Below are 14516 nucleotides of genomic sequence, written 5' to 3' on the forward strand. Positions count from 1 at the left end.
AGTAGAACACATACATTGGCCCCTCCTTTATAAAAAGTTGGGCCTTAGTATCCATGCTGTGCAAATAGGACCTCACTTTTTAAAGTCTCATTCACAAGGTATCTGCCCCAGACATAAAGTAGCATCATGGTCACTTTAGGTACATTGAAAGAATGAAGAGTGAATTAATCATAGAGTGTTTAGCTTTTAAAAAAATGATTCTTAGACTACTTACCAAACTCAATCAACCAAAACTCCTGACCTCCAAAATCCATTCTTCTGCCACTAGACTTCCTCTGCTTTTACTGTTCCCTACCAATCTCCAGAGCCATTTAAAAAAAAAACAGTGGTTTCCCTGTTGTGCATTTTGCTCCCAGTCCTTGTTAAATAGGTCAGAAGTAACTCTTCTCCTTCCCTGTCTCATCTTGTAAACACTAGAGCAGCTGTAGCCACTTAGCTCTTTCTGCCCCTCTAGCATACAGTTAGTGGTCCCTGGACCACTTTGCTGCCTGCTTCTCCCCTGCCTCCCTCCAGTTAAAGGCTCAGCGAATCCAGGCACCACTAGTAGTTTCTTAAGAGCATAAAAAGAACAGAAGTAGCTGATGATGTAAGGCCTCCAGTATTTGCCTTTGGGAGTGGGGAGCTGAGACTCAGGAGCCAGACAGCTGCTAAAGTCTTGGAAGGGTGGTCAGGGCTTCAGTTCTTCAGGAGGATCTCTTCAAAGTCCTCTGCAAAGTGCAACTGTTCTCAGCTATGTTCTCCCTGCCCAACTCAATGGGCACATGGGCTGTTGCTGGAACACTTTGCCAGAAGGAGATTGTAAAGTATTCATTGAAACACATACCTCTCAATCCTCCCATTAAAATCAGTTAATCCATTTTTTCCCTCATGTAACTAAAGGAGATGTAGGACTGTTAAACCAACATAACAGAAGCTTCAATGCTCAATTTACTGTTATTTTCCCCCAAAGCGTGGATCCACAGATGTGCATTTGCCACGTCGGATCTCTAAACCTGATAAAAAATGGTTAGTTTTCTAAAAGGATGAAATTCACCCAGAGGCATAAGGACAATGAAAGTCTCCTGGTACAATATAGCCACTGTAACTGTGTACCTGAGAGTAGAGTTTGGCTTATTGTTTGTATGAAGCACAGCAACTGGTATCTAGCTATAGCAGAGCAAATAGGTGGTATTTTAGTGCTGTGCAGTCCTGCAATGAAAAGTTTGAGTGCTAAATTCTGTTCTTGAATGCAGAGACATGCCTTTCACTGGGCATCCAAGAGCCAAAATTAGCCCTAAATATGTGAAATTTGGCCTTACATAGAACAGGGGAGAGGCTGATAAGGACTGATTTATGAATAACTGTTTTTTTTTAATGGTCATATAAAATTGTTTTCTCATTGGAAAGCACCACATACGTCAGCTGGTTTAGACTTGACAAAACATACAGAAGTTACCATTACAGAAGACTCAGAAGATGATTATCAATATGAAGAGGTAATTTACTTAATAATATTGCCAATAATAATAATACCTTTTTCTTTTATAGTACCTTTCAAAAGTAGATCTCAAAACTTAGGAGATAGTCTTAAGAAAGATCTGTATTGTAGTAACCATCTCTTTTTATTTAAATGCACCATTCACTGTATCTTAGCACCAAAGAAGTAAATCCTCTTTTATGAAGCATACTTTAAAATATGCTTGATATTAAGCATATATTTTCATTTAATAAAAAGAACTAGTAACATTTGATTTATTATGTCTTATTTCCATTTAAATAATTTTTAAAAGGTAACAGTAACTCAGTTTAGCTGATTTCAGCTTATTCATAGTGAGCTAATTTCAGCTTATTCATTATTTAAATATGTTTATATTATCATATAATATATCTTTGTTTCTTGGATATTGTTTTCAGTATATTAATATCTTGGTCTTTGATATAAACAAAATCCTCTAACTCAAGCCTGTGCTCGATCTCTTTCTGAATAGTAGTTGTGTGAAGGACTGTAAACCCCACACTGGTGAACAAAGTGTGAGTAGGAGCTGGAGAGCACTAGGAGGGTGTGTCAGGATTGATGTGTCTTCTCATAAAGCAGGGAAGTGAAAACTACAAGAGGGGGTGCATGGGTGAGGGTTAGAATCATAGGGTGGCTGTAGGAGAGGAGCTAATTTTGTGCTTAGGATAGGAGAAGTAGTGCTTCTAAGGAAGTAGTGTGGGTGTTCTATACCAGGATGCTGGGGAGAACCTCGTGGGATTAAAAGATCAAGTCTGGAGGGACAGAAGCTGCTTTATTGAGGTTTGGTTTCTCGGGGATTTTCTGTGCTTTGTTGGTGAAGGCTGAGGGAGACCTGGGAATTTCTTTCTCTGAAAGAAGTAGGACTGTAAAGGAATCTAGTGTGAGCAGAAAATACTATGGTGGTAATTAAAATGTGTGGGATACTGCTCATGTGAGACAGTGATACCTCTGAAAGGGTGAGACTTCTAAGGAACCTGCCTGGAGGACCAAGTTGTGAGGAGATGACGCCACTGTAGGACTGAAGCAGTGGTTAGCAGAAAGTGCTACTGAGGAGAGACTTTTATCCTGGGCTGTGCCAGCAGTGAGTCTATTCTTCCCCCCAGAATCTACACTGTCAAACAGCAGGCTCTCACCCTAAGCCTGGTGAAATCCATGAGAATCTTTCCACTGAGCCTTGGATCAAGTGCCAAGAGATCAGGGTTGAAAGTCTATCTCCAAAGAAGTCAATGGGAGTTTTGCCACTGATTTAAATAGGGCAAATTTAATCACTGAGTGTGTGATACCTCCTTTTTTTTTTTTTAATTGTATGCTTCAGTACCAAGTAGAACAACAATCCAGTTGTGTAATTATAACACTAAGCTCCTAATATGGCTACTAGCATAAGACCTTTTTATTTTTAACTGTGTGCTGTTGGGACTTAATTATCTTCTGGAAGAAAGTACAATCCATTTAAAATATTCATTGATCTGACTTCATTTATATTTGGGTTTAGGTTCCAGCAGATGATGATATTAGTCTCCTGGAAGGTGATGAAGATCTGGTAAAGGCTTTGCAGACAATACAGGAGCAGGCTGAAGATGCACAAATTATAGTAAGAGTTTTCAAAATACTGTTAAGAATCCATCAGTAATAAAACTGATTTCTATCCGCTTAAAGTTTAGACATTGAACACGCTTAATTATTGAATATAAGTATAGATAGAGCATTTTATATTTCTTATGGCATAAATCTCTAGAAACATTTTATATATGATGTCACTGTGAGAACAATGCTTAAATGAATTCATTTCCATCCACCCTGATACTCCTCTATTCACTGTTTGCTTGTCTTGTTGTATATTTCATGCATTGCTCAATATTTTAAGGAAAATAGTAGACTTAATTCACTAAAATGTGGTGTAAGTATCCTTTTCTCTAAATGGAATGAGTTAAATAAAATATTTAGGCCCTGATTAAACCAAGCCCTTTACCCATATGTTTAAGTTCCATTGAAGCATGTGCTTTAATCACTATGTAACATGCGCTTAAATGCTTTGCTGAATAGGAATAGAATTACTCACATGCTTTTTATTAAAAAACAAAAGTATATACCTAGTTGCTTGGCCGAATGAGAACTGTGGTCAAATTATCACTCATTTAACAACTAGTATTTTAGATACTTTTACCTTTTAGAATTTGATTTTTTTTTAAACCGCAATAGGCTACCACGTAGTGGTGTGGTGGGATTGTAAGTGTTATGTTCACAGCATACACCCACAAGTTAATTTTAAAAACCTAAATACTCTTGTTGGAAGGCTGTAATGTGACACTATTTTTTTTTCTTAGAATTCAAAATAACACCAAGAACCCCAAAATACGGAGACACAAAGCTGGGGGCTCACTAAAAGAGAAGCCCACCTCATCCCTCCCTACTGTAGGCTGGCTCTTAGCGTTCTGCGGAAAAGGACCTAGGGGTGACAGTGGACGAGAAGCTGGATATGAGTCAGCAGTGTGCCCTTGTTCCCAAGAAGGCCAATGGCATTTTGGGATGTATAAGTAGGGGCATAGTGAGCAGATCGAGGGACGTGATCGTCCCCCTCTATTCGACATTGGTGAGGCCTCATCTGGAGTATTGTGTCCAGTTTTGGGCCCCACACTACAAGAAGGATGTGGATAAATTGGAAAGAGTCCAGTGAAGGGCAACAAAAATGATTAGGGGTCTGGAACACATGACTTATGAGGAGAGGCTGAGGGAACTGGGATTGTTTAGTCTGCAGAAGAGAAGAATGAGGGGGGATTTGATAGCTGCTTTCAACTACCTGAGAGGTAGTTCCAGAGAGGATGGTTCTAGACTATTCTCAGTGGTGGAAGAGGACAGGACAAGGAGTAATGGTCTCAAGTTGCAGTGTGGGAGGTTCAGGTTGGATATTAGGAAAAACTTTTTCACTAGGAGGGTGGTGAAACACTGGAATGCGTTACCTAGGGAGGTGGTGGAATCTCCTTCCTTAGAAGTTTTTAAGGTCAGGCTTGACAAAGCCCTGGCTGGGATGATTTAATTGGGGATTGGTCCTGCTTTTGAGCAGGGGTTGGACTAGATGACCTCCTGAGGTCCCTTCCAACCCTGATATTCTATGATTCTGTGAAAACTTATCCTGCTGCTAGGGCCAGATCGTGTGTTTCCCTACAGAGCCAGCCAGCTACCCACCTTTAGGCGGGACTAAGAAAACCCCTGAGAATTTGAATTGATCACAACTTGAACATAGTGGGGTGTGGTTCGGTGTTTCTTTTTTTTAAGTATGTCAGAGTGAGTTCAGATGCTATTTCCAGTTGCAGAAAAATTACTTGGTTTGGCTTACTATAATCACATAGTAAGGTATCTTTCCTTTCCATTATACCATCAACTTTTTATATTTTCTTCCTTTATGCAGTGAGAGATTGTCAATCTTTGTTCTGCAAAGGCAAATGAATATAACTTTTTTTTTTTAAATGAAAGTGACTAGTTCTCAGTGACAACTGAGGGAAGATGTACTTCATCGTGTGCTTGTGTGTGTAAGTAAACTCATCAGTTCTGTGGTCAATATTAAACCTTGGATGGAAGAAATCTGAAAATAAGAGGTACATCTGAAAGCAGATTCAAATACTTCCAATTCTTAAAAAAAGTTTTAAACTGAAATTCTTCAGAAATCCGCTGTAGTTACCATCTGACTATGTACCTTGACACTTAAAAATAATAGTAAAAAAACCACCCCAGAACAACTGAGAATCTTACTAGTCTAATCTTTTGACAGAGTACAACTGCCTGATCTTTCAGCTGTGTGATAAGTGTTTATTGAATTGTAAGACTGCTACACAGAAACACTTGATATATGGTACACTTGAGGGTGTGTGTGTGCTGAAGCTTCCTGCAGCACTGATAGCAAAACGCACCACGTGCATAGTTAGCCTCAAGTTCAATATGATTTCTTGTGTTCGAGCTAAAAGGTTTCTCTTTGCTTCTGGACTTGGTATTGAGATATTTAATACAATTTTCACTGTAAATCATAGTTTTTTGGCAACAGTATGTCCATCATTTTCATTAGATGGTAGGATCTGTAGTGCAAAACAAACTTACTTTTAATCACACTTGTTGTTTGCCTTAATGCTTTCATAATGTTTGCTGCATATTTTATGAGGAGTATCTGCTAGGTTGTTCAGTGCTCATTTACTAGATAACCCAGGTGTTGAAGCAAGTGGTTTTGATTACTCAGCAAGTACTAGTCTTCTCTCCGATTGCCTACTGAATCAATATCCCCACACTGTGCTAAGAAACACATCTTTATCTGAAGCAAAACTGAAGCAATGAATATTTGTAGCCATGAGATTCCCTGGCACGTTTTGCAAGTGGTAGTTCCTCTGTCTTGGCTAAATTCCACCATAAACTAATGTCCTGGCACACCTCCAGTTCCCCTGTAACTTCAGTTCAATTGTTGTATATTTTACACCCGGTTCCATAATAAAAGAATTTCATCCACTATTTAAATGCAGACTTTAAGGAAATGCAGTATTTATGCAATTGTGGTGCATAGATCAAGTAGGTATCCAAAAGTATAGTAAGCATTACACAGCCCACACCCTGAATTTAGAAATCATGGTTATTTAGAGTTGGTGTCCATGGCTTTCATTTTCTCTAAGAAGATCAAAAATAGGCTGTAAAACTCAAGAAGAGAAGAAATTGTCTTTAATTTGAATAACTAGCACTTTCAGTAAACCAAGACTACTATGTGCCAAACAGCTAGGATGTGTTAGCATCCACCATCTTGGGGGGGGCGGGAGGGGGGAGGAAAATACTAGGGCTGTGATTAAAGGTGTGTTCCTGCAAGAGATAAGGGGCAGATTGTCCACTTTTTGAGATTTCTGCTTGAGTACACTGGAAATAGGGGCCAATTAGGGAACTAGGTGTGTCTCCTGGATCCTAAACTGCACAGTTCCAGTGCAAGCTAGAGCTGCATGGAGCAGCTCAACTTACACCATTGGTGTAAGCTCTCAGGACCTGTTGCCAACAGAAGATAGGGCATAGTGGAGCTCTGCTCTATCATGCTGCTTCACCCCTATTTTGGGAGTGGTTTGGTGGTTTACATGCAGAGCTCCCCTGCCCAAGGGGGATTCCTTAGCTGCCATCCTTGTTTCAGTACTAATTTGTCCTGTTTGTTACACCTCATTAAGTTTGCTGTTGTCCTTGCCTTGAACAGTGTCTTGGACAGTATAAAGTAATGTGGTGGGTGATCCCAGAATGTAATGGCTGTCAAAAGTAACTGTAGCTTTTTCCATATGGAAAAAGGAATCTTCAGCACTTTCTTGTTGTTCTTCCTTCCTTGCTTCCAGCTGAATAAGTTTAGAAGGAATCTCTTCTAATGCATTTTCTTTACAGTCTCTGTTCTACCACCTCCTATCTTGTTTGGAGTCTCTCTTTTAGCATTTCTTGGACAGAAAATTCCTGAGTACTAGCAGATCCTGACAGACCCTAGGTGTGAAGAAGTCAGAATGGTTTTTATTGGGCAAGGATTTCTGTAAATCAACTCAACTCTTCATCGCTATAGTGGATAGGATGAAAGGTCACCCGGTGTCCTCACTTTCCCACTAGGAGGGTGGTGAAACACTGGAATGCATTACCAACAGAGGTGGTGGAATCTCCTTAGAATCATAGAATATCAGGGTTGGAAGGCGCCTCAGGAGGTCATCTAGTCCAACCCCCTCTGCTCAAAGCCGACCAATCCCCAGTTTTTGCCCCAGATCCCTAAATGGCCCCCTCAAGGATTGAACTTGCAACCCTGGGTTTAGCAGGCCAATGCTCAAACCACTGAGCTATCCTTCCCCCCGCCGCCCCCCCCCTCCTTAGAAGTTTTTAAGGTCAGGCTTGACAAAGCCCTGGCTGGGATGATTTAGTTGGGGATTGGTCCTGCTTTGAGCAGGGGGTTGGACTGGATGACCTTCTGAGGTCCCTTCCAACCCTAATATTCTATGATTTCCAATTGGATCACCTCATGCATAAGGACCTGGTGCGGGTTCCGCCACCGCCGATTTTTCAGAGGCCACTTGACAAGAGTGCAGGCATCTTCAGCGGCCTTCCTGGCGCACATCCCTATCCAGGACATCTGTAAAGCCACAACGTGGTCCTCTGTGCACATGTTTACCTCTCATTATGCCATCACTCAGCAGGCCAGGGACTACGCTGGGTTCGGCAGAGCTGTGTTGCAATCCACATATCCGTGAACTCCTACCCACTTCCAGGGCTACTGGAGTCACCTGGTATGGAATGGACATGAGCAAGTAACCAAAAAAGAAAAGACAGTTACCTTTTTCTGTAACTGGTGTTCGTCATGTCCATTCCATGACCTGCCCTCCTTCCCCAGGGTCAGAGGTTCTGGCAAGAAGGAACTGAGGGTGGTGGGGAGCTGGCAGTATCCCTTATACAGCACCATGAGGGCGCCACTCCCGAGGGCGCCAGAGCTGGTCCCCTACAGATACTGCAGAGGGGGAAAAACTTAAGGCACGGGTGCATGTGTTGAGCGCACACGCCTAATATGGAATGGACGTGAGCAACACATCTCAAAGAACTCCAGTTACAGGAAAAGGTAACTGTCTTTTCACAATGAACCCCCGCTCACTAGTCTGAGATGAATGCTAATGAAAGATTGTGGAATCTTTGAAGATGAAAACTTCAGGCGTTAGCTTGTTAATGAACTTTTGAAACTATATTTGGGTACTGATGACCCTCTAAGTATTCTGTCAGTTTGTATGGAAAAACTGCCAGTGGGCTTGATCCTGTGAGAAGGGGTCTCTACGAGTGGGTGAAAATGCTGCGGGAAGAACTTGGAGTAAGCTTTCTTGTAGGAGATGAGAAAATGTCTTATTTCAGTCTCCCAAAACAAAATATGCCACTGCGCATGTGCCCAATTTGTCCCCTGTAAATTTCTTTGCCTCTCTGCAGAAAAATGACTTTCTGACAGGGAAGCAAAGAGAAGCCCCAAGAGCGGTCATGCAGCCCTCTCCAATGGTATGTTGTGGGGCCCCAGGGCAGCTAGCGAAGAGGTAAATCACTGTGGGGTAGGAGGTGGGCCTGGGGAAGACCCAGCAGGTGCCTCCTACCCTGTACTAGGTCCAGCTGCTAGTCCCAGCTGGGCTGGGGAGGACAAGACTTGCTTTTCCCCTGCACAGCATCGGGGCCAGGCCAGGCCCAACCCAACCCCAGTTTTCTCCCCCAGCTGAAAGAAGCTCTGCACACTCCCCTTCCCTTCCACTTCCTGCACCAATTGCTCCTCCGCTGCAGGGGGAGGGATCCCTGTACAGGGAGCTGCTCCCTCACACCCTGTGCATACAGACCCCCTCATAATCAGACCCTCCTGCTGAGCCACAGTTCCCTCTTCCCCGTCCCCCCGCACCTGGATCCCCATCCCACTGAGCCTCCAGCAGCTGCATCTAGACCCCCTGCTGAGCTCCATCTCCCCCCACACCCACTCCTCCACTGCTGAACCCCAACTACCTTCACCGGGCCCCTCTTGCAGAGTCCCATTACTGTTTTACCCCCACCCCAACAAGCCCCTGTGAATCCAGATTTCCTCCCTCCCCTCACCCAGATCCCCAACTGAGCTGCCCACACAGATTGCCTCACACTGAACCTTCTCAACCCACACCTGGATCCCCCCACACTAAGTCCCTCCACACTTGGATCTTGCTTTGCTGAGCCATCCTGCCCACACCTGGTGCACCTGGCACAGAGGGGCATGGCCTTGGGGTGTTTTTGGGGCATGCCCTGTCCTTTGTGCTGTCTCAGGGTTTGGTGCAGCCTCACTGCTGAGTCCATGTCCTAGGAGGAGCTGCACAGTGATCTCCCACATCTATGCAGCCAGTGTTCTGTGCTCCCCAATGCCATTCTGGAGCCTCCACATTTATTTGACAAACAAAATTTGCAGAATTTTGCAGCATTTTAAAATATTGTGCACAGAATTTTTGTCTTTTTGGTGCAGAATGCCCTCTGGAATAAAAAATTATTCATTCTTCTCTGATAAATTTTTTTATCTACACATACATACCTTAGAACACAGCTCTACATTGTAAGCTGTCATGTAATTAAGCCTGCTGATGTGTGGGGGGCAATGGCCCAGGGCCATGGATGATTTAAAAGAGCACAGGAGCCAATTGTTGTTGCTAACCTATACAGAGAGTAAGGATTGAAAGGTAGTGCTACATACTTTCTGTAGTGGGGTGCCCCCAAAAGTGGATGCAATACTGCAGATTTTGCCTCACCAGTGCCAAATAGATGGCAATAATTACTTCCTTAAATCTGCTGGCAATGCTCCTACTAATGCAGCTCAAGATGACGTTAGCCTTCTTGGCAACAAGGGCACGCTGACTTGTATCCAGCTTCTCATCCACTGTAATCCCCAGGTCCTTTTCTGCAGAACTGCTGCTTAGCCAATCTGTCCCCAGCCTGTAGTAGTGCATGGGGTTCTTCCATCCTAAGTGCAAGACTCTGCACTTGTCCTTGTTCAACCTTATCAGATTTCTTTTGGCCCAATCCTCCAATTTGTCTAGGTCCCTCTGGACCCTAGCCCTACTTTCGAGCTTATCTACCTCTTTTCTCCTCCCACCCCCAGTTGCTGAGGGTGCAACCCATCCCATTATCCAGATAATTAATGAAGTTGTTGAACAAAACTGGCTCCAGGACCAACGTCTGGGGCACTCTGCCAACTAGATATCGAGCAGTTGATCACTACCCATTGAGTCTGACTATCTAGACAGCTTTTTATCCATTTTATAGTCCATTCATCCAATCCATACTTCTTTAACTTGCTGGCAAGAATACAGTGGGAGACAGTATCAAAAGAGTCAGTTGTCTCATCATAGAAGACAATCAGGTTGGTCAGACATGACTGGCCCTTGGTGAATCCGTGTTGACTGTTCCTGATCATCTTCCTCTCCTCCAAGTGCTTCAAAATGGATTTCTTGAAGACCTGCTCCATGATTTTTTCAGGGACTGAGGTGAGGTTGACCGGTCTGTAGTTCTTCCCTTTTTTAAAGTTGGGCATTATATTTGCCTATTTCTAGTCTCCTGGGACCTCCCCCACTTGCCATGAGTTTTCCAAGATAAAGGCCAATGGCTCTGCAATCACATCAGCCAACTCCCTCAGCACTCTTGGGTGCAGTAGATCTGGCCCCATGGTCTTGTGCACGTCCAGCTTTTCTAAATAGTCCTTAACCTGTTCTTTCACCACCAAGGGCTGCTCACTGCCTCCTGAGGCTATGCTGCCCAGTGCAGCAGTCTGTGAGCTGACCTTGTCCGTGAAGACCAAGGCAAAAAAAAGTTTTGAGTACTTCAGCTTTTTCCACATCTGTCACTAGGTTGCCTCTCCCATTCATTAAGGGTCCCACACATTCCCTAACCACCTTCTTGTTGCTAACATACCTGTAGAAACCTTTCTTGTTATCCTTCACATCCTTTGCTAGCTGCAACTCCAATTGTGCTTTGGCCTTCCTGATTACACCCCTGCATGCTCGAGCAATATCTTTATACTCCTCCCTAGTCATCTGTTCAAGTTTCCACTTCTTGTAAGCTTCCTTTTTGTGTTTAAGCTCACCGAAGATTTCTCTGTTAAGCCAAGCTGGTCGCTTGCCATATTTGCTATTCTTTCTGCACACTGGGATGGCTTGCTCCTGTGCCCTCAATAAGGCTTCTTTAAAATACAGCCAGCTCTCCTGGACTCCTTTCCCCTTCATATTAGCCTCTCAGGTGATCCTGCCCATCAGTCCTCTGAGGGAGTCAGTCTGCTTTTCTGTAGTCCAGGGTCCGTATTCTGCTGCTCTCCTTTCTTCCTCTTGTCAGGATCCTGAACTCTACCATCTCATGGTCACTGCTGCCCAGGTTGCCACCCACTTTCACTTCCCCTACCAGTTCTTCAGCAGGTGAGCAGCAGGTCAAGAGGAGCCCACCTCCTAGTTGGTTCCTCTAGCACTTGCACCAGGAAATTGTCCCCAACACTCTCCAAAAACTTCCTGGATTGTCTGTGCACTGCTGTATTGCTCTCCCAGCAGATGTCAGGGTGATTGAAGTTCCCCACCAAAACCAGAGCCTGTGAACTGGAAACTTCTGTTAGTTGTCTGAAGGAAGCCTGGTCTACCTCCTCCCCTGGTCTGGTGATCTATAGCAGACACCCACCACGACATCACCCTTGTTGCTCTTGCCTCTAAACTTAACCCAAAGAGACTCAACAGGCTTTTTTCCAGTTTCATACTGCAGCTGTGAGCAATCATACTGTTCTCTTGCATTCAGTGCAACTCCTCCACCTTTTCTCCCTGCCTGTCCTTCCTGAACAGCTTATACCCATCAATGACAGTGCTCCAGTCATGTGAGTTACCCCTCTGTTGTTCCAATCACATCATAGTTCCTTGACTGTGCCAGGCCTTCCAATCTTTCCTGTTTGTTTCCCAGGCTTCTTGCGTTCGTGTACAGGCACCTGAGATAACTAGTTAATTGCCCTACTTTCTCAGTATGAATCAGGAGGCCTCCCCTGTTGCACCCTCCTCCTTGTGTTTCCTCCCGGTATCCCACTTACCTCCAGACTTAGGTTCGCCAGCAGCTGGTGACCTAGTTTAAAGCCCTCCTGTCATAAATATAAAGGGAAGGGTAAACACCTTTTTAAAATCTCTCCTGGCCAGAGGAAAACCCTTTCACCTGTAAAGGGTTAAGCTAGGATAACCTCGCTGGTGCCTGACCAAAATGACCAATGAGGAGACAAGATACTTTCAAAGCTGGGCGGGGAGAGAAACAAAGGGTCTGTCTGTGTGATGCTTTTGTTGGGGACAGAACAAGAATGGAGTCCTAGAATTTAGTAAGTAATCTAGCTAGATATGCGTTAGATTATGATTCTTTAAATGGCTGAGAAAATAAGCTGTGCTGAATAGAATGGATATTCCTGTCTTTGTGTCTTTTTGTAACTTAAAGTTTTGCCTAGAGGGATTCTCTGTTTTGAATCTAATTACCCTGTAAGGTATTTACCATCCTGATTTTACAGAGATGATTTTTTACTTCTATTAAAATTCTTCTTGTAAGAAACTGAATGCTTCTTTTCTTGTTCTTAAGATCCAAGGGTTTGAGTCTGTGGTCACCTATGCAAATTAGTGAGGATTTTTATCAAACCTTCCCCAGGAAGGGGGGGGTGCAAGGTTTTGGTGAAGATTTTGGGGGGGGGGGAAGATGTTTCCAAACGGCTCTTTCCCAATAATAAACCCGGTTAGACGTTTGGTGGTGGCAGTGAAAGTCCAAGGGCAAAAGGTAAAATAGTTTGTACCTTGGGGAAGTTTAACCTAAGCTAGTAAAAGTAAGCTTAGGAGGTTTTCATCTGTACCCTAGCGTTCAGAGTGGGGAAGGAACCTCGACACTTCCTCACTAGGTTAGCAAGCCTGCCTGCGAAGATGCTCTTCTCTCTCTTTGTTAAGTGGAGTCTATCTCTTCCTAGAAATCCTTCTTCCTGGAACAACAGCCCATGGTCGAGGAATCCATAGTCCTCTCTCTGACACCATCTGTGCAACCATGCATTTACCTCCACAATTCGATGGTCCCTACCTGGGCCTTTTCCTTCAACAGGGAGGCTGGATGAAAACACAACTTGCACCTCAAACTCCTTTATCCTTCTTCCCAGAGCCACATAGTCTGCAATGACCCACTCAAGGTCATTCTTGGCAGTATCATTGATTCCCACATGGAGAAGTAGGAAGGGAGAGCAGTCCGAGGGCTTGATCAGTCTTCAGACACTGTCACATCTTGAATTCTAGCTCCAGGCAAGCAGCACGCTTCTTGAGCTTTCCGGCAGATGGATGACTCCGTCCCCCTTAGGAGGGAGTCTCTGACCACCGTCACCCATTTCCTCCTCTTGGGAGTGGTGGTCATGGAATCCCCATCCCTAGGACAATGCATCTCATGCCTTCCAATCAATGGGGTCTCCTTCTGATCTCTTCCCTCCGATAACTCTTCCAAACCATTCTCTGCTGTAGTATCTGTGCAGAGAGCCTGAAAATGGTTTCTTGCCTCTATCTGCAATGCGGATACATGGGTTCTCCTCTTCCTTCTCTGGAGGTCACATGCTGCCAATTTTTTTCCCCGTTCTGCACTCTTTGATTCTTCAGCGTGCTGTGCCTGCACAGCAGGCACGAACAAGATTTCCACATGCTAAGAGCGGGTGGTGGTGAGGTGCCTCGCCCTCCTAAGTAGCCTTTGGATGTGTCACAGTTGAGCATTTACTTGAACTGGGCCAACAGAACAGCAGGAGCATAGAAAGGAGACCATTATATGACAGCAGACTTATTCTATAAAGCCATGGCATTCTCACAACTAGAGTGTATCTGTCTGTGATACATCTCTAGTAAGTCAAAATACTACTGTTCTGGAGTGTGTATTGACACTAAGCATATACTATTAATTATAGCCTGTTGCACATAATTGAGGACCTTGGTTCTTTAATTTAAATGGGTAGTATTAATTGAATATAAAGATGCAGCTCATATCATATGAGATTTAGGGGAGGTTGTGTGGGGATTTTCCTCCTATTTCTATCCAGGCTCTAGACCAGTGGTGGGCAATTTGTAGCCCGTCAGGGTAATCAGCTAGTGAGCTGTGAGACGGTTTGTTTACATTGACCATCCGCAGGCACGGCCACCTGCAGCTTCTAGTTGCTGCGGTTTGCTGTTCCCAGCCAATGAGAGCTGCAGAAAGCAGCATGCGCTGGCTGCAGCTCCCATTGGCCAGGAATGCTGAACCACAACCACTGGCAGCTGTGGGCGGCCATGCCTGCGGATGGTCAATATAAACAAACTGTCTCACGGCTCACTAGCGGATTACCCTGACAGGCTGCAGGTTGCCCACCACTACTCTAGACTATTAATTGCAGTACTAATTGATAAAAGATTGGGAGGGACAGGTGCAGGTATGAGCATTACTTTACTGTGCCCGTGGAATAGAGCAATCTCAGTCTAAAATCCTGTCTGTTTCAAACTTCTCTCTGTCTCTGAAA

At 44.1% G+C, this 14516-nt stretch overlaps 1 protein-coding gene across 1 annotated transcript in view; it reads left to right on the plus strand.

The window, feature by feature from the left end:
- The first annotated feature begins 1332 nt into the window (after positions 1–1332).
- The window catches only part of SPAG16 (sperm associated antigen 16), a 724599-nt gene continuing 711415 nt past the window's right edge, over positions 1333–14516 (plus strand). The window contains 3 exon segments of the mRNA XM_077830377.1: positions 1333–1348; positions 1351–1475; positions 2988–3086. Of these exon segments, the coding sequence (XP_077686503.1) occupies positions 1333–1348; positions 1351–1475; positions 2988–3086 (240 nt within the window).

Source organism: Eretmochelys imbricata, chromosome 11 (assembly GCF_965152235.1).
Source record: "Eretmochelys imbricata isolate rEreImb1 chromosome 11, rEreImb1.hap1, whole genome shotgun sequence".
Lineage (NCBI taxonomy): Eukaryota > Metazoa > Chordata > Testudines > Cheloniidae > Eretmochelys > Eretmochelys imbricata.